This window comes from Gossypium arboreum, chromosome 11 (assembly GCF_025698485.1).
Source record: "Gossypium arboreum isolate Shixiya-1 chromosome 11, ASM2569848v2, whole genome shotgun sequence".
In the NCBI taxonomy this organism is placed as follows: Eukaryota; Viridiplantae; Streptophyta; class Magnoliopsida; order Malvales; family Malvaceae; genus Gossypium; species Gossypium arboreum.
The window spans coordinates 429,128-449,283 of record NC_069080.1 but is presented as its reverse complement, the minus strand read 5'-3'; the positions used below and the strand labels follow the sequence as shown (position 1 = coordinate 449,283).

At 31.5% G+C, this 20,156-nt stretch overlaps 3 protein-coding genes and 1 long non-coding RNA gene across 6 annotated transcripts; 3 read left to right on the top strand and 1 right to left on the bottom strand.

Moving 5' to 3' along the window:
* Positions 1 to 149: 149 nt before the first annotated feature.
* LOC108456644 (uncharacterized) lies at positions 150 to 3,464 on the top strand. 3 transcript variants are annotated; one of them, XR_001866986.2, is made up of 5 exons: positions 150 to 418; positions 509 to 648; positions 758 to 1,006; positions 1,092 to 1,182; positions 3,373 to 3,464. It is a non-coding gene; the product is annotated as an uncharacterized LOC108456644 (long non-coding RNA). The 3 variants fall into 3 exon arrangements; XR_001866987.2 differs by lacking the exon at positions 3,373 to 3,464 and adding an exon at positions 2,218 to 2,375; XR_008274330.1 differs by lacking the exon at positions 3,373 to 3,464 and having other exon boundaries at positions 152 to 418; positions 1,092 to 1,360.
* Positions 2,500 to 4,499, bottom strand: LOC108456643 (transcription factor BEE 1-like). The gene is made up of 6 exons (XM_017755205.2): positions 4,146 to 4,499; positions 3,939 to 4,058; positions 3,296 to 3,361; positions 3,120 to 3,188; positions 2,778 to 2,855; positions 2,500 to 2,659 (listed from the first exon to the last, which is right to left on the bottom strand). Exons 1-6 carry the CDS (start codon positions 4,497 to 4,499, stop codon positions 2,642 to 2,644), a joined length of 705 nt encoding a protein of 234 aa, XP_017610694.1. The 3' UTR covers positions 2,500 to 2,641.
* Positions 4,500 to 10,442: 5,943 nt separating this feature from the next.
* LOC108454449 (40S ribosomal protein S7) lies at positions 10,443 to 12,517 on the top strand. Its single transcript, XM_017752912.2, has 6 exons — positions 10,443 to 10,562; positions 11,134 to 11,217; positions 11,316 to 11,389; positions 11,476 to 11,599; positions 11,861 to 12,043; positions 12,139 to 12,517. The coding sequence occupies exons 2-6, from the start codon at positions 11,143 to 11,145 to the stop codon at positions 12,256 to 12,258; spliced, it is 576 nt and encodes a 191-aa protein (XP_017608401.1). The 5' UTR covers positions 10,443 to 10,562; positions 11,134 to 11,142; the 3' UTR covers positions 12,259 to 12,517.
* Positions 12,518 to 13,842: 1,325 nt separating this feature from the next.
* On the top strand, positions 13,843 to 19,862 carry LOC108454265 (AMSH-like ubiquitin thioesterase 1). Its single transcript, XM_017752670.2, has 14 exons — positions 13,843 to 14,284; positions 15,434 to 15,498; positions 15,607 to 15,682; positions 15,780 to 15,932; positions 16,106 to 16,200; positions 16,688 to 16,793; positions 16,865 to 16,911; positions 17,166 to 17,505; positions 17,616 to 17,705; positions 17,786 to 17,848; positions 17,977 to 18,051; positions 18,374 to 18,436; positions 19,442 to 19,494; positions 19,586 to 19,862. Exons 1-14 carry the CDS (start codon positions 14,171 to 14,173, stop codon positions 19,758 to 19,760), a joined length of 1,515 nt encoding a protein of 504 aa, XP_017608159.1. The 5' UTR covers positions 13,843 to 14,170; the 3' UTR covers positions 19,761 to 19,862.
* Positions 19,863 to 20,156: the final 294 nt, after the last annotated feature.

The following is a 20,156-nucleotide window of genomic DNA, read 5'->3' as shown; positions in this document are numbered from 1 at the left end:
GTAATGATGACACAAAACACAATAGATTTTAATATAATCAAATCTTATGTCTCACGGATAAAAAAATTGAAGACCAAGCTGAAAAAGTTAACAAGTTTAGGAACTAAATAATAAATATTGCATTTACTTTTTATATTCCCGCCCTACTTGGTTGACAGACTTATATTTCCCGCCAGAACAGAAACTAAACGATAAATCCGTCGGTATTGATCTAACTTCAAAAGCTTTCTGTTACCATCTCTCGGACATATACCGACGGTTTATGTTGCTTTTCGTGTCTAAAAACTAATCCTAAACAAATAAAAAATCCCAACCCTAATCTTATTTACCCTAAAACCAAAATCCGAAAAACCCCTCCTCAGTTTTTTGTTCCCCTGCACCTTCGCTACGCCCGATAGCTCTCTTCAAAGGAAAAAGGGTAAAATCAGCATTCGAATTTCGTTTAATAAGCATTTTTTATTCGCATTTAATATTCTTTTATAATTATTTTTTCCCTTTTCGATTATAGAAATTGGTTTGAAATGGCGAAACGCAAACGCCGAAATATTGTTCCTGCGAATCGCAGAGCTGAATCTAATGTTCAACCTCAAAAGCATCAATGAATGCCACCACAACATGAACAGAAATCTCTGGAGCAGCTTACTTTTGGTATATATCCAAACACCGATTGGAAAATTAATCATCATGTTCATGTATCCTTAGTTTTTTTTTTTTTTTTGAAATTATTTCTTTTTTCTTTATGTATATACAATTACAGAAGTTCAAGGACCGAATAAAAAAGGGCGTGGTGGTTGTGTAGGAGTGGTTGCTTCTTCGTCTCGGATAAGGCTGGTCCTTCGCATTTTCAATCAATGCAAAGAAATGAAGAATGGGAGGAATTGAAAGCTGCGCTTCGAAGACTGAATGAAGTTGTGAAGTTGATTTTATCTTCTTTTTTTAAAAGCAGTTTCCTGGCGAAGATCTGAATAATCTAATGTTTGCCACTTCTCGCTTGCTTAACAAAAAGGTATGTCTATATATCGTTTCATTCATTCAATGTTTGTGATGAAATGAGTATCATATATGTTGAAATCTTCATTTATTTTTATTAGGCACCCGATGCTAATAGTGCTATTGAACCCTCTTCTTCTAGCAACAATGAGAATGAGTCCATTCACCATCACTCTAATCAAAATGAAAATGGTAAGATCCTCATGCCTATTGGAACGTTGTCTGTTTAATTCGATGTTGCAATGCAATGTGAGTTTCTACAGAAATGGTTCGTGCACAAATTTTATTGAAACTCAGTGTTGTAACATGAATTTCGAGCCTTGCATACTGATTTTTATTGGATTGATAAGTAAAATAAATGAACCTTAAACTTAGTTAATGTAAGATTCAAGCTTTGATAGGTGAAAATTCCAGATATGGGATAGCCTTCCCTGTCCCAAGAACATAACACAAGCCTTAATAATATGCAAAATGCTGTAGCCTTCCCTTCTTTCTTATTCATTAGTAGTGCCATAGAAAGCTTGCAAGCATACAATTGCTGGCGTGTTATGCCATGGAGTTGGCTTATTGATGCCTTTGTTGGACACGTATTGGTGCTAATACTCTCCCGAGTAGAAGTAATGTTGAGAGGAAGTCACTCTCTAGGCCGGTCTTGGACCCTTAATGGAAGTATTGTTCTCAGGATGCCTATGCTCGTTTTTAGCCCCAGGTTTTTGTCTCCGGACTTTACGGAAAGCTGTCGACGAGTTCACAGATTTTAGTGGGGGTTCAAATCCATGCCCTTAAAAGGCATTATTGGGCAAGAACACTACCACTTGGTATTATTGGATCAAGCACTCCCACTAAACTCCGTGAACCCGTTGAGGACTCTCCGTTGAGTCGGTAGACAAAAACTGGGGACTAAAATCGAGCATAGATATCTTGAGAACAATACCTCTGTTTGAGGGTCTGATCAACCGCTCAAAGAGTGACACTTTAAAGACTTCTTCCAATAAGAAAGCCGATCTCTTCCAAGATCATCTCTTGTTTATAAACAATGAGAATTATTATATTTCATTGTTTCCTATTTAGAGCAATGGCATTTTGCTTGAAAATAGGGACTTGGGATACCCTTTTGCTTGGTATTTTTGAATTGCTTCAAAGGGCAACAGCTGTGTTGGTGAAATATTGTTTTTATGCCATTGTTTTCAACACATTGACAGTGTCAATTTGTCTATTTGGATATAGGGAATGCACCATAAAAAGAGTGGCAAGTGTTTTATATTCTTGTAAGAAGTTTAGAAATCTATGTCTGTGACAATTTTTTGTGTTTAAGTTGTACCTTAATCTTTTGGATACATGTTTTTCATCTTTGACTGAACTTTGAAACCGTGTTTTGTTCGAAACTCCTATTCCTACCTTGTAAATTATAAATTCGGCTATGTACTGAATTAAAAAATAGTCCAATTAATGATACTTTCAGGCATTGGGTCAACCCTTTAAATTGAATTATTTAGTTAAAAATTATAATTATTAGTTAATAAAATATTTATTTAATTTGATAATATGATCTTGAATAAAGAGAGATATAACATCTAGAAATTAAAGTCAAAGAGATGAGCAAAAGCAAGCAGCTTTGACCCTCCTGTATATCCTTCTTTCAACAATCTTTTCAACCTTTTTGCCTCCTCTGATGAATTTTTTTTTATGCATTGGAAACCAATTATTTTGTGAGATTCAATTCATTATAAAGAATTTGAAATTTTGAATAAAGGAAAAAAATGTAGTTAGGAAATTAATTTAAGCACCTGCATGGTTTCCATATCGTCTGAATCTGAGTTGAAGTCATAGCATGCACTTGCTGCCGTCAATTTCATTGAAAGAAACTGTAATATTTCATATACATGAAAGATTATAATCATGCGGTTGGATTTAATTTTGAAAAAAAAATTATTTTGCAAGAAAATGAATTTTCGGATAAACCGAAACTAAATTAATTTGAATCGATTTTCGGTTTTTTTGTTTCCTGTTAATTTATCAGCCATTCATACATGCATATGTACATGTATTGACTATATTGTCCTTCGCTTGAAAAATGGCTTGAAAGCACGAAAATTGTGAATAAATGATGTGTTTGTTTTTCAACGTACCTCGATCTGGTTCTGCAAGAACTGGACATAATTGATTATCTCATCTAACATTACTGCCATCCCCATATTCTGCAGATTATCAGTACATCAGAATAAAAAAAATTATGTACGATCTTTGTTGTTTTTGCTATACTATATGCATGATGCAACTCGAAGCATAATATTATAATAATTACCCTATAGCACCCTGGGACTATATCTTGCAAGCTTCTTAGTCTCTCATTTATTTTCCCTCTTCTAACCTGTTTGGCAGAAAAGAAGATGCTTCATTTTCATTATCGACCTTTGAAGTGTTGTTCTTCAGACAGTCAATTCGGTCATCAACAACTAAAGGCGTGTTACAGTTTTGTTCTCAATTTTCACGTCGTGTATAATTTATGGAGGGAACGTCTTAATTGATGGAGATAGGTACCTGCAGGATTTGAGAAAGATATCTATATAGGACGTGTGAATATAATGGAATTACATGAGCACCCCGCGACTCTACCTACCAACCAAGGTGCTTTTAAGCATTGGTTAGTGGTTTGAGTTGTCCGGCATTCAGATAACTCCATTATTATTCTTACGCCTTATATAGGCACCTTTTCCGAGTTTTGCAGAAACTTAACTACACCAGTCAAGACATCTCTTTCCATGAATTGTATACAGCTCTACATGGAGGTTAGGGATAAAATCATGACACTGAAGCAATATATTTAGTTGCTGAGGGGCCAAGTCAGCTACTTGAAGAACGACACTTCGAAGACTTCTACTGAAGTACTTGGTACCCCAGCAATATCGAATTTCATGAGAAAGGAAATTGAGTTATAAGTATATAACCCTTTCTGCAACACAGTGACTATTAGTAGCTTGACCTCGTCTAGCTCTAACATGAACCACTTCTTTTGGTTTATCTTCTTCCTTGCCATTGTTTTTTGCTCTTTTCCCTCTTCCTGGATTCTTCAAGACAGTAAAACCAAAAAACACTAAAAAAAAATGAAAAGAGAATTCAAGAAAATGATTTCAGAACATCATATACGTGTTTACGTTTGTTATGTTGATCTCAGTTTCATAAACATGGGGAGACGATGAATTCCAGAAACTAGTTTCCCATGCGAAATCCAATTCTTTTCTCTTGTGGGTTTCTTCATGGAATTCATTTCCAGGTCTGAAAATTGGCTGAGAAACTGATGGTACTGAATTGTGGGTAAAATCTGGTAAGTTATTATCTTCTTCTCCCCGGTTATTAATGGTTGGGATATTTTGAGCTTGATTGTTGAACAGGTTGTTGTCAGTGGTGGAGAAAGGTGAAAAGCTTTGATAATTCAAGGATTTTAGTTCAGGGAATTGGTCAAGTAATTCCATGGTAGGATCAATATCCAAGAATGTGAAATCAGCCATGAGTTTTTTTGCTTTTTTTTTTTTTGGAGGGTGGGAATACAATCGAATGGGTGTTTCGGATGATAAGAAATGGGAGTAGTATTTATAATGTGAGATCAAAATTTAATGCATGATAAAACTCGAAGTTGGACCCGAAATTGAGAAGGTTTATATAGAGGAGAGTATTCGGCCTTTTAGAAAATTACATCAGTTTTTTTTTTATTAGACCTATTTAATTGATTATAATCTATTCATCAAATTAAAACTCAACAATCAACATAATTAAATTAACTTTAGTTCAGTGAGTTAATCGACTTTAATTATTTGGCTTAAATAATATATTATATATTATAAATAAATAATATGTATTAAATTAAGTTAAACTTTTAGTCAAATTAATTTAAAATTTTAACAATAGATAACCAATTAAAATAACCACACAAAATTCCTAAATCAAAATAAACTAAATCAATTAAGTTAATTTAATTGAAAATTGCTCTCCCAGAGTTTTAAGTAAAAATATTAGATTTAAAAAATAAATTTAGGTAAAGGTTTAAAAATATAAGTTAAACTTAAATTTAAACATTTAAAGCTTAGTTTAGTTCAAGCTGATTTAGAATGGGCAAGCTCAAAATAATATGAGATTGGACTTGATTAGTCTTGTCTAAAATTTTAATTAATGAATAATATAATATTATTAATTGTTAAATTAAAAATATAAATATTTTCAAAAGAAAAAAAATGAGTAAGCGTAAAAATAAGTTTAGGTTAATCATTTTCAATTATGGATAGGTTTGGACAAGCAAGTCTAGAATCACTTTCATAAAATGTGTTAATATCATACTTAAGCTCAATTCAATATTAGCTCATAAACACCTCTACATGCATGTAAATATTTGGTTAAAATGTACTTCTAGTCTTTATACTATTCATACATTTTGAATTTAGTCCTCTTGTTTTTATTTTAATGAATTTAATCTTTTATTTTGAATTTAAAATACAAATTTAATTATTAATACCGTTAAAATTTATCTATTAAATCCAGGTGTTGCATGACACCAAGTGATTTTTTTTATTTCAAAATATCACACTAATAAATTTAATAAAAACTTTAACAATATTAACAATTGAAATTACATTTAAAATTTAAAAATAAAAGAAATAAATTACTTAAAATAAAAAGCACTAAAATTCAAAATTTACCAATAATACTTTAAATGCATAGCTTCCATGCAATCATTTGATCATATTTGATAACTTGTGTAGATATGTTTTATATTTTTTATCTAATCATGTGAACATATCTATAAAAAAAAAGAAAAAATAAAGCTTTACTTGACTACAAAGACATAAAAGTGAAAGTAAACAATAAAATAAAATAATCTCAGCTCCACTCATCAGAAAATTGACCCCATTTACTCTTCCTTGTATATTTTACAAATAGTTATAATCGAAATTTGTTATTTGTATTTTTAATTTTAATATAAAATAAAATTCATACAAATAAAATACTCGATATAAATTTTAGATTTACCTTTCAATTAAGTAATTAATGTTGGCTTCTTTTGTGCCGACCGCTTGAAGCTTAACGCGGCCAACAATAATATTAGCAGACCAAGTTGCATGGGCACGTAGTCCTTTTCCGATGTCGTTTATGCCTATATCCTTTAGTTTCGTGTCCATATATAAATAAACCTAAAATAGTATATTCTAATTTAGAATTTTTTAAATAATACAAATAATTATGTAAAATGTGAGTTATTTTAAGTTTTATCATTTAAATTTTATATTTGACTTAATGTTATTCAAATTTAGGTTTTTTTCCAATTTATTTATTTTAATTTTAAATAATTTAATTAATCAATCAATTTGTGTTTAAATGAATTTCTATTCAACATAGGAAATGGAATTAGACATTATAAAATTTTATTTAATTTTAAGTATTGAAACATGCCATAAAATATTATAAAGTATCAACTCTGAATTCAATTTTTCTTATGAATCCATTATAAATTTAAGGTAAATCGCACTTCATAACTAATGTATTGTCATCTATAAAAAACATAAATAAAAATAATGAGATAATATTTATGAAATTACATAAATAGTAACAATTTTAAAATAAAAATAAAAGTATATATAAATTAATTTAATTATACTTTATATAAAAACTTAAGTCGGATCAATTCAAGTAAACTATTCAGATAAATTTAAAATAATTTATTCAATCAATTTTACATTATTGTTGAATTTATTTATTTATTTATCAAATCACGTTTAAATTAGAAAAAGAGGAATCAAAATTTCATAGTCCCTACTAAAAGCATAAATCGATAGGTTTCCATTAAAAACAAGACAAGATAAATAGTAGCAGTTTAGCTATAGATATATATAATTTTAAAAATAATTTGTAAAATTGAAGCAAATTTGGATAGTGTTTGAGGAATTTAACAGAAAGTAGGAAATTGGTGGCTCAATAATAATAATGATAATAGATTCCCATGGTACCAAAACTCTTAACAATTTAAGCAACCCATTTTACTCAATTTTAAGTGTTTTTCCACCCAAAATAGGATTTGTTTGACTTTAGGAATATAAATTTTTTGAGGCATAAACACTTGGAAGTAAGTACACGTTAGTTCCAAGTTATGGGGACCATAACTACGACAATCTTTAACACTATGTTTGGTGTGATGGAGAAAAAGAAATTAATATTATTGTTATCAACATATACATATGATCATTTTTATCTAATATGAAAGTAAATACGTAACTGTGTTTTTTATTTTTAAAATATGTATAATTAAATAAAATTAAAAATTTATATGTATAATTGAAGTAAAATTAATTTTTATATGTATAATTGCATCAATTGAAGTTCATGTATAATGTTTTATAAATTGAATCAAAGTTGATTATTTGAGATTTATAATAAAAAATTAAATTAAGGGTAAATTATAAAATGTCACTAAATTATTAGTAAGTTTATATTTTGGTCATTTAATTTAAAAAAAGTTATAAAATGGTTTTTGAACTATCTGAAAGTTTTCATTTAAGTTATTGAACAATTCAATAGTTTTTATTTAAATCATTGGGCTGTTAAATTTTTATTTTTCAAAAGTCTAGTTAGCAAGCTTAAAGTGACAATTCGACAATTGGTACAGTAGATCATTATTCATTGACAAATAGTATAACATATTTTAGATATAAGTTAATCTAACAGTCAGTGTTAGAGATCGGAGAAGAAAAATATTTGGAAATTGGTTTGAAAATTCACGATGTTCAAAGTTGTTTCATAAAAAAAAAATTGAATTATAAACGTGAAGAGAAAAAAAGCTTTTGATTAGTGCAGACGCTACGGACAAAAAAGATCATACAATAACGAATTTAACAACCTAGTGACTAAACAAAAAAAGCTTTTGAATAATTCGGTGACCATTTAACTTTTTGAAATTGAGTAACTAAAATGTAAATTTATTAATAGTTGAGTGACGCTAGATGTATTTTACGCTTTTTAAAACCTGCTTAAATTCCATGTCTTGGGCCTTTATATCTTTGGATCTTAAAATTAAAATCGGATTTTAAATTAGATGCGGGATGTGTATTGATTTCAGGACGTCAATTTGCTAAATAGTTTTGGGCTTTGGAACTCAATAATAGGCCAACCAATATTCATTTCAATTTATTTTCTTGTTAATTATTTAAGAATTCAGATCAAGTATCATTTTCTTTAACGAATACATATTTTATATGCTTAGGAATCAAATAATTTTATATTCAATTAAATTTTCTCGTTAGATGTTAATGAAAAAGCATAATATATATAATTTATGAAGTCAATTTGAAATACTTGTGCCTTGAATGCAACATTCTTCTCTCGCTCTATGTCGCCGCCTTCGTCTCTCTCTTCCACTCTCAGAACTAAAAAAAGCCTTTAGCTTCTCGCTTCGAGAGAGACCGCAATCATGTTGGTTTACCAGAATCTCCTTACGGGAAATCGAGAATGGGATGCTAAAGTGGGTCATGCAACCAATCCTTCTGCCGAAGGTGGTGATGACTGATGACCAAGCTGTGAAGGTTGTTCACATTGTCGACCCTTTTAGGCTTTAGAAGCAACACCTTCTGACGAGAAGCAGTTTGTCATGTTCATGAACAAGTTAATCAAGAACTTGACATCGGAATTGGAGGCGAAGAAGAAAGAGACCTTCAAGAAAAATAATGAGGGAGCAACCAAGTTTTTGCCTTTCAAACTAAACGACTTTCAATTTTTAGTCCGAGACGACGGGTGATCAAGGGCGAAGCAGGAAAAAAATCAGTAAATTATTTATATCTTTATAATTTTAAAAGATTGAATTAAAATTTATTATTTTAAGATATTAAAATATAATTTTATCTTTATTAATTTAAATTTTTTAAAAATTTAAAACATCAAAATGATAAAATTCCTATTTTAATAGACACTGGGCTTCCTAACACCCTAAATCTGCCTCAGCGGGTGATTACTGTTTGCTTACTATAAGAACAGCGCTGTTGACACAACATTTTTGTACTTTGCAGGAAGAAAAAAAATGCAACATTCTTTAGGTTAAGATCCTTCCAACTTTCTTCTTATTTCAATACACGTACTAATATTATGGGTCGCGAATCAAAGTTTGTAATTAATACACATGATATTGCTTAACAAGGTCAATTGATTAAAAGAGATTTATTTAACCCACTTGACTTAACTCGATTCGTGAAACAAATGAAAAAATTTATCTACTTATAAACAAGTGGAGAAAGTCATCTACTTGTCTAATGAAATACTTCACTAAAACTAGTTGAATAAATATAATCCTAAAAGATCTTGTAAAGTGTTTAAATCCCACAACATTCTTATACATATAAAGATCTTGTAAATAAACTTAGGCTTCCTTTGATTCACCGTTTAAAGTCAGTGAGGTGCAGTTGGACTCCCAACCTCACTGGGAAGCTGTTTGGTTGAGTGTTTCAGTGCAACAAAAATCAATTCTCACCACACTGCTATCCCAAAAATCAACTGGAGCTTTCAGCAGTAGTAAGCTCACTGGTTGAACTTCCATTTATTATTTTACCATTTTATCCTTAAAGTTTCTTTATCAATCATTATTTTTTCAGACTTGGCGCCAAATTCGCTATCTATGTTGGAGTTTCAACACACTTTAACCGGTAAAGTAAGAATTTCAAACAGAGCACCAAAGAAGAACGTATTATACCCGGGTAAAATATGAAGGAAAAATGCTTGAAGTTCAAGTTTTTAGCTACTTGTCAAGAATGGAGAATGAACTTAGAATTTTAGAAGGCAAAGGAAGAATGGAGCATATGGAAGAAAATCGATGATTTCATTCGTTTTAAACATTAGTTATATAATAAAAATTAAAATTAAAATTATTATCATTTTATCTAATAAATAATTTAAATTGATTATATAATTCATTAAAATATTTATAATAAAATATTAAAAGATACATTTTAATATTTTATTAAATAAATTTATAAATTCACATATTTTAATAATTTTATATAAGTAAAATAATTTAAAACTTCTATTATATATCAATTTTAATATGATGTCCTTAATAGTCATTTTTTATTTTCACCTCACCGCTACAGCTGCGTTTGAATCCAAACATACACTCCACCGCTGTTTCTAATCTCATCGCTACAGTATCCAATCTCACCGCTACAGTAATTAATCTCACCGCCACCGCTGTTTTTAACCTCACCGGAGGTAAACACACCGCCCATCCAAACTAAGCCTTAATCTTCATGGTCAATATAATTTAAACTGTACCGACGATCGATTATTTTATCAGTTACAAAATTTTTAAAGATAATTAAAAAATTCAATATAAACATATAAAAATTTATTTATTTATTTTTTGAATAAAAATTTAAAATGGAACATGACTTCGAGTATTAATAGTTAATTGAATATATATAAAAACCCTAGCGAAACGGGCCACTTCTAATGTCACACTATAAGTTAAGTATTTCGATAGAAACCCTAAAGATTTTAACTGAGCCGCTTATACTTCTCTCTCGACTCTATCATTCTTCGCCAAGGTACGCCACCTTTCATTTTCCTATTACTTGCTTCATCGCCTAGAAATTGCGGGAATTTGTTTGAATTTGTAGTTTCGAGATTATTTGTTTTAGCTTGTGCCAAAATTTGTTTGGAATCCATAAAATTTCGAGTGTATGTATGCAGATTTCGGTCTTGTAAATTGCTTTTTTGTAAACAATTAACAACCACTTAGATCGATGAGATTTATGTAATTCTATGAGCAGCGTTGATGTGTGATAAGCTGTTTTTTCCCCCTTCTATTTAGGAATTTGTTGTCAAATGAGTGTAAACCATTTCTAGTGGAAATATTCATTTATTTCCTTTCATCGAATAGAACATGTAATTTGAACGGATTGAATGAAGGTTTTATCAATTATTAAACTTGTTATTGAATCTTGAAATTGGTATAAATTGAGCTATAGTTCCAGAAGTTGGATCTTAGTTTAATATTTAGTTAAATTAGTAAGGCATTTTACTTCACCTATTCTTTTTTCAGTATGATTTTGTAATTATATTTTTATGTATGGAAACTGGTTTGAATTTTTTTTATTTATGAATCTTACAATGCAGATCTTGAAGATGTATACGTCGATGAAGAAGATTCACAAAGATAAGGATGTTGAACCAACCGAATTCGAGGAGTCTGTTGCACAGGTTTTAAATTACTCTTAAAATTTTTGAATTTGTAAAGTTCTTGAGAATGTGCAATCCAGGGTGTGATTCCATTATTTGTGCATGTATGTTTGTAACAGGCATTCTTTGATTTGGAGAATACCAACCAGGACCTGAAAAGTGACCTCAAAGATCTTTACATTAATTCAGCAGTGTAAGAATGTTTTGTTGGGATCCAGTAACTGTAAAGTTACTTCTGTATTTATCAACCATATGACTATATTACTTATTCACTTGCAGCCAAATCGATGTTTCTGGGAGCCGAAAAGCTGTTGTTATCCATGTCCCCTACAGATTGAGGAAAGCTTTCCGTAAGGTTCATGTTAAGCTTGTGAGGGAACTCGAAAAGAAGTTCAGTGGCAAGGTGAGGAATGGACTAAGCTATTTTTTTCTTCAAGTTGGGGGCAGTTTAAATGAAATTTGGAAGTTGGTCATTTAGACATTGCAGTTCAACAAGAAATGAGACATATGTCTTTGTGAATCCCTTGTTTGATATGTAGTTACTGTTTATCTTAAGTTTTTATGTTGTACTCTTTGTGATGAAGTTGGAATGTTTTTATTGATATGCTTGATGTATGCATCTTCTTGTCTTTAAGCTTTAACTTAGTTCATGTGTCTGTTTTAGGATGTGATTCTTATTGCCACTCGAAGGATATTGAGGCCTCCAAAGAAGGGCTCAGCTGTTCAGAGGCCACGCAGCCGTACACTGACTGCCGTACACGAGGCAATGCTTGAAGATGTTGTTTTACCTGCTGAGATTGTCGGGAAGCGTACTAGATATAGAATTGATGGATCTAAGATAATGAAGGTACAATACTGCTGCAATGAAATTTTCTTTTGTTCTAATACTAAAACAGTTTGGTAAATGTTGCTCATTCATTGTTTGGCACCCTTTTTGTACAGGTCTTTTTGGACCCCAAAGAACGAAACAACACAGAGTACAAGCTTGAAACCTTTTCAGCAGTTTACCGGAAGCTCGCAGGGAAGGATGTTGTGTTTGAGTTCCCAGTTACAGAGGCATAAAGAAGGCCTTTTTAAAAGATATGACACCTTCTGTCTGGTCCTTTTACCCTTGAAACTTCTTTTTGTGAGGGTATTTAAAATTTTGACATCGACATTTATGAGTTGCTAAACTAGGAGAGAAAGTGTCATGGTGAATTTATTTTCTTTGTTATGAACGTATATTTCACTATTGGGTAATGGCATTTAATTATGTAGGTTTGTTAGTTTGAAAAGGTTTTCGTTGGTTCAAGCTAATGAATGACTTTATTTTCTTATAAAATCCATTTTACTATGCTTTATCTCATCGAATGATCATCGTTCCTGGAACAAAAAAAAAATGGTTTAGCAAATGAAAAAGCCTCTGGGACATTTCGTAGATCAGTAAGGTGTTTTTTTTAATTACGGTAGAGAATGCAGTTGTTCATGATCTTGATTTTGAATGGATGTTTATTGACATTCAACGTGTGACTACCACGAAAATGACACCACCCCATTTGAAAGGGGGCAAGAGGGCTAGACTGACTCTTTACTATCAAAGACCATCGACGGTGGCACTCAAGATGTTCGGTTGCTAGAAATGAAATGAAAGTAAGAAAATCAAAACCATGGTGTGGTGATTATTTACTCCATTTCTTAATTATGTGTTTGGAGATTTGATTTTTTTTTTATGGGAATAGAATACATGTTATGATAAATTGTTTACTTGCTGTAAGAAAATTAGTTATTGATAATAGATATCTTAATTACAATAAAAAAGTAAATAAAAAAATTGAAGAGAGAGGTGGAAGCATAAAGTGAGGAGGCAAAAAGTGGAGGTTGTGGAGGGGTAGGGAAAATTTAAGCAAAAAAATGAATTGGATAACCACTTATTTTAGTAACTTTGTGACTAATCATAAAGGAAAACAAAACAGAGGCTGAACATGTGTCAACTAGAGGGACCAAAAGTGATATTTACCAAAATTTCTGTAAAATACAAAAATAATACTAAACACGTGCCAAGTGAGAATTTCCTTTGATATATATTTTATAGATTAAAATATCTCTATATTATTAAAAGTTTGATTGAATTTGTACCACTTAATCAATTAAATTTCGATTGTGATATTACTTTTTTTTACTTTTATAAGGAAACAACAAATATTATATAAGGGCAATTACTTGGACAAAATATTATTTTAAGAATATTTAGATTTTTAAATTTTATAAAAGTGATTATTTGGTACATATATAGTAAAAATTATTTTCTATAAGTAGGATTAAGATTTTGTCACATGTTTTTTTAAAAATTATATATAATTTAAAGACATATGTTAAAATTTATGGAGTTAAAATTTCCATTACTAATCTGTAAAATAATATTTTAATGTAAAAATAGTGATCATAAAATTTGAACACAAGAAATCATAATTCTTATTAACATTTTAAATAATATTTTAATATTAAAATAATTAGTTTATAATACATTATCATTTCTATTTAACATTTTTAGCAAGATATTAATATAATATATTTTTGAATAAATTGTTAAAAATAATAGTTGTAATAAAATTTTAGAGTTAAAATATTAAGGAGAAGGGGATGAAAAGGTGATTTTACATCTATTTCTCATCATCATACTATTTTCATTCTTATTCCGTTTCGGTCAACTGAATCTTGTAAAATACCATACACCAAACGTACCCTGAAAATATATAATAAAATGTCGAAATAAGTGTCCCTGCATTTCCATAATTGCCCCTAACCGGTAGCAGAATGACTTTTCCTCTTTCAATCCTATCCCTTCCTTCTCTCCCGATCCGCCGTTGACGACCCCTTTCGAAGCTTCAAGGCTCTCCGAATTCATTACCGAATCGCTGATCCGACGGATGTTGTTTTGATAATTGGAAAAGGAAACGAAAGGGAAGGGAAGTTTTGAAGGAGAAGAAGAGAAGGGATGATGTCCTCGACGGAAAGAATAAACATAGCGGCGAGTGCGCAAAGACTTGATGTTGATAATCGGATCCCCCTCCGCTATTACTACCGGATTGCCGACAATATTCTCAAACAGGTTTCTTTTTTAAGAATTTAAATTTTTATATTTTCATGTTAAATTAGTTCTGTATTTATATTGTATCTTTTGTGCTGTTTGTGTTTCCAAATTTTGGTAATTTTTAGTTGATTAACTGACTTAAACCTCGATTGGATATCGCTGTTGGTTTTGGTTCCTAAATAGTTAGCAAAATAGGGGAAAAGATAGTGGAAAGTAGAATTTTAAAGATTTCAAATGAAAAAAATAACTATAATGGAACGCCAATGTAACATGATTGTTTTAGCAAAGTCATGTTCTCTATGAAGAGTGTAATTTTGTTTATCTTTTAATTATTGAGAAGTATTTGCATTTTTGTATGTAAATCAAAATTTTATGTTTGTTTCTGGAAGCCACAATCAAAGAACTAAAGCTGGGATATGATGTAGCTTTCAATGGATGGAAAGTTTTAATTACTATAATGCCAGAATGGATAAAAGTTAACGGTAAAGAGTATGGAAGTTTGTGGTTAAAATTGATGCTGATGTACACAATTTATCTCGTGGAATACTATTACCCTGAATTTCCAATTAAAGTTGAAATATGCATTCTTGTCTTTTGGTTGTGAACTTGATGCATAAATGACACTTACTTTCATGAAAGTTTTGGTTATTAATTATTAAAGAGGGAGTGTTTAATCTTAAGGGGCTATTTATGTGTTCATACCGATGTTTGTTTAGTCTTGTATAGCATTTCCATTTACTAAAACGTGGAGTGTAATATGAGAAGTTAGGCTTGTATTGAAGCTAAGAAATGTTGAAAGTGAAATAAGTTTGAAAAAGTAGCAAAGCATTTTGTCTGTGATGCAAATTGTTAAATTGTTCTGAGAATTGAACGCGAATTATTTAGAACTTGCTGAAAGGAGTACTTTGGATTTGGAGTGTTGATGACTCTGTTGGGGTTTGTTCTTTAGGGTTTAATGCATATACATTACTGATTGGACTGCCACGTAAAGGCGCAACATTAGATTCTTGCTTATCTTTGTTAAATATTTGGGTGGTCATACTTTATACTTGCCTTAAAATTATTTTTTTAACATCACTATGCTTGTATGCTATTTCTTAATATATCAAATTATTGCCTTCTTGCTCTAAATGGTCTGACTTTTATAATATACTCAATGCTATTTAGGCTGACATCTTTCGAGCTGAGAAGAACATCATAGATCTATACATCATGCTTCTAAGGTTTTCAGGGTGAGTGAGACAAGGACACTTCATTGTGGATTATTTGATAATTTTAGTATTCCTTTAAAATGTATGTAAGGCTACTTGTACCCCTCCTCACCTGCCCTTTTTATTCAGTTTGGTTTCTGAAACAATACCATTCCATCGAGATTATAGAGCATCACTACAAAGCCAAAAGGTCTACTTGAAAAATGTAATTACTTCTCTCTCCTTGATTTCCCCTCTTTACTCGCATCTGTTATAGGTTGAAAGGTTTGATATGAAATTTGATTTTCAAAATTTTTCTGTAGAGACTACTCAATGCCTTGAATGAGCTAGAAGAATTGAAGCCAGCAGTGCAGCAGAAGATCAATGAATTAAACAGAAGATATACTAATCAAAGTAATTCGTTACAGCAATCTGCTGTTAAAAACCAGAGTTTAACATACTATGGTATGACAAAGGTACTGTTAGTGCTTCTTTATTCTGCTAATGAGCTGTTACTTTAATTTTTTTTATGATTGCCTCTTGATCACATAGTCCGAGTTAGTTTTTTTTTTTTTTATAATTGTATCTACACAAATTCTAATTTATTTGTAGATTCAGATTTAAAATGAATTCTGTTGTTAAATTGCAGGCAGTTAAACCAGCTGCGCGAGAATTTAATTCTTATGGTCCAATAGCTCAGCAATTATCATATTCTAAACCAATGGAAGAGCAGTTCAGGAGGATGTAAGTTACTTTCTTAATTTTAGGGTTTCCAGTATTGTTGCTTAGAGTTCAGACCTTGAAATAAAGAGTTGGTTTCAGCACCTGAACAGGGTAGAAAGTTCTTCTTTGGTCTTTTCCCTATCCTGCTCATATCTAATATTTGGTTGCTGCAATAGACAACTCCAAGTGATTACCTAGTGTTGCATGTGCAAAACTCTTTTCTTCTGTTCAACTTTATGAGTCTTTTGCTTATGCCTTTGTACTTTTAATTTCCTTATAGGAGTATTACTGACTGTTCTATATACCAGTATCATTTCTTGATACTGAATGCATCAAAATGGATATTTGAAAATGAGGAAGTTACAATGGAATTGAATCTGGAATTTAATTCTGTACTGTTACAATTTTCAAGCTTTAGGAATTGAATCTAGAGTTTAACCTCCAGAGTTTAGTGCATGCTACAATGGAAAAGTGTTTTTGAGAGCCCTTCTTTTGTTGCTTATTTTAGGTCATTAAACCTGATGCGTCCAAAGGACGAAACCCTCTCCAAACATTCTATTCTGGGTCCAAATGGGCTTTATGGGCAGTGGCAGCCTCCTAAAACTAATATACGGGTATGATGGTATCGTCCTAATTATTTGGTCCTCACAAAGAAACTTGGCTTACATAAGTTTTCTTACTGCAGGTGCAATATCCAAGCAATATTGACCTGACTCCAATTGAATTTCCAAGGTCCGCTCCTTTTTTGGTTTTGGGAATGTGTAATTGCTTATTGTTGATCACAATTACATTGATTGAATTGATGTTAAAGGAAAATAAGATGGTTTCTAGAGGCATTGAAGGATTATTTTATAGAAGCATATTGGTTTTGAAGTAAATTTGAAAAACTCCAATTGTGATGCTATTATCTTTTTCTTTATTTATTTTGATTGTTTTGAAGAAATTCGTGAATACTTTTCTATCTGATGGTCTTCATGTGTAAACAGTTTGCAGCAGGCTATAGAAAATAAACTTCCAGACAAAAGTGATCATAGCAACTCAGAACCTGAAGCATCAAGCATAGAATCAACTGTTACTGTTGGCAATTGTGAGAATAGTCAGAAGTCTCATGTGGATGAACCTTGTCCAATGATTTCTTTTGAAGAATCAGAAACAGCTCCGGTTCATATAAATGTTACCAGACAGCCATCTCCTCCTCCTGTACTTGCAGAAGTACAGGATTTGGTTCATGCAATATCTCCCCAGGTGAAGGAGACAGATTGTAGAATAGATAACCCCTCAACGGAAGCTCTTGTTCCTTCTGAATCTCCTCTACAGTTGCACATTGTAAGTTTTTATGACATCTTTTGTTGATGTTTATTCTGTGTTATCTTCATCTTTTCATGTTTATATCCTCAACAAGCCTGACTTTTCTTGACTTGCCATTTGTTGTGCAGTCAACAACAATGATGGAAAGCTTCATGAAGCTGGCTAAATCAAATACAAATAGGAATTTAGAAACTTGTGGTGTTCTTGCAGGTTCACTTGTAAGTACTGATGCCTTAAGACATTTTGTTGATCTGCACATAATGTAATACTGAAGTTTTATTGTGATACTGGTCTGCAGAAAAATAGGAAGTTCTATGTTACAGCACTTATTATCCCAAAGCAGGATTCAACATCTGACTCAGTATGCTTGTCTCATTTTGAATTACCATATCTAAATTCAATATTTTCGTCAATAAAAAATTTAATTTTTTTTTACTCTTGTTTTAGCGGGTTATGTGATTCCTATTATTACACTTTCTTTTTTATTAGTGCCAAACAACAAATGAGGAGGAAATATTTGAAGTACAGGATAAGAGATCTCTCTTTCCACTGGGTTGGATTCATGTAAGTGTTTAATAATCTACTTAACCTCATATTTAAACATCTGCTCAGTTACAAATGGATTTTGCAGTTGGGTTTTAGGTGAGTTATACACATTTGTGTTGATGAGTGAACTTGATAACCTAAAGGGTCGATAAATCCTTGTTTGTTTTTCCTAAGTTCTCTACTTTTGGAAGATATTTGTGCGGATCTTATGTCATATATATGACTATACAACATCATGTATCGCAACATAGTTTTCAAATCTGTTCCTTTTTCATAATTGACATTTAGCATTCCTGATAACATATTTTCAAATGATATCTTTTTATGTTTGTATCCTCAGACACATCCTACGCAATCATGTTTCATGTCATCAATTGATCTCCATACTCACTACTCATACCAGGTATGTGCCTTTTTGTATCATTATAAAACTAGTGTCTGTTACAGATTTTGGTTCATTTGTAAATATTTTCAGCTATTTCATTTTTCATTGCTAATGTCATTTTGGTCATTAGTTTGTACGGTAAAATACACAAATAGTTACCCAACTTTTGGAGTTCGGGTGACGTTTTTATTTTGGTCAACCGATTATGAAATCTAGTGTTTTAGTCAGTAACATTTAGGTTTCTATGGTCACTCAAAAATAAGTCACAAATAACATCATGACGCAGTATGCACGAATGATGCTGGTGACATGCCATGTGCTTGTCACAAAAGTGCCACGTGATGTGGCAGTAAAATAAATAAAAACTTCTGTTTTTCTTTACATCTTCTCTTCTTTCAGTGATAGAATTTTATTTTGTTTTTGTTTTTTTCCTTCCCCGTCTCTGAACCCTCTTACTCGTCTCCTTCACACTAAACTAACTTTCAGATTTTGTGGTGGCATCAAATGTCCTCTATCCGATTTCCAGATTTGGTAGGACAGAAGGAATTTCAGTGTTTAATATAAGTGGTTAAACCCGTTTCTAGTGAAAACACTAACCATCTGTTTTGAAATCGTGCTTCATATTTGATCCAGGGTGTTCAAACAAGATCCTCAGAATCGATTGGTCCCGTGTTCTTATTTTTTAAACTTTCTTATTTTCCATGGTTTCCCAATGTCTATGTAACCGAAAATTGCACGGCGGTCTTTCTGAACCTGTTTTTAGATGTTCTTTTAGCATTCTGCTTATGAAATTAGAAAAGGAGATTAGTACCCCGTAGAACCACGTTTTCTCCTCCCTGGGATTTTCTAGAATATGGTTTTAAACATTTGGAAGGGTTACTTTCAGTGTACCGATCTAAAAATACCCTGCTTTTGTGTTGTCCTTTCTCTTAGTAACTTTGTATCCACATTTTAGCGGTAGAGAAGCCAATGTGTGTTTTCTTATTGTATTAAGCGTTCTGAAGTCGTTGTTTGTGTATCTAGATTATGTTGCCGGAATCTGTAGCAATCGTAATGGCACCAAGAGATGCTTCGAGGTGGGAAGCATATTATTATATGATTAATCAATTTTTTATCCTTTTTTCTATATGTCCAGTTACCGTTAACTTTTCATCATTCCAAGTGCAGAAAACATGGAATTTTTCGTTTGACTACTCCGGGTGGGATGTCCGTCATTAGACAGTGCCAGAAACGTGGCTTCCATCCACACATTCAACCTCCAGATGGTGGCCCCCTTTACAGTACATGTACAGATGTGTATATGAATCCGAATCTGAACTTTGACGTCATCGATCTTCGATGATCTCACAATCATAGCCATCATATGTGCAAATGGTTGATTGACCATCAGTAAGTGTAAAAAGTGCCTGTTTGTTTAAAAGGAAAAGAGACATTTGAGAAACAAGACTGTATACCATAGTATTTGCATGTTTAGGAAAATACGGATTTGAGGGGGGAACAAAACATCAAGTGGCTTTGGATTCCATTCTTTTGTTGTATTAAACAAGAGAAATTCTAATTCATTTGAAGTTGAATTGGATTTTTTGTAAACCCTAATTTTCCTACGGGGTTTTTAATTTAAAACAAAGGAAACCAGGAGTTTTCTTTAAAAACAATCTATAAAATCAGAGAAGGGTATTGAGCTAGTTAATCTATTGAATCGGGTAAAAAATTGGTCGTAGTAGAGAGAGTTGAACTA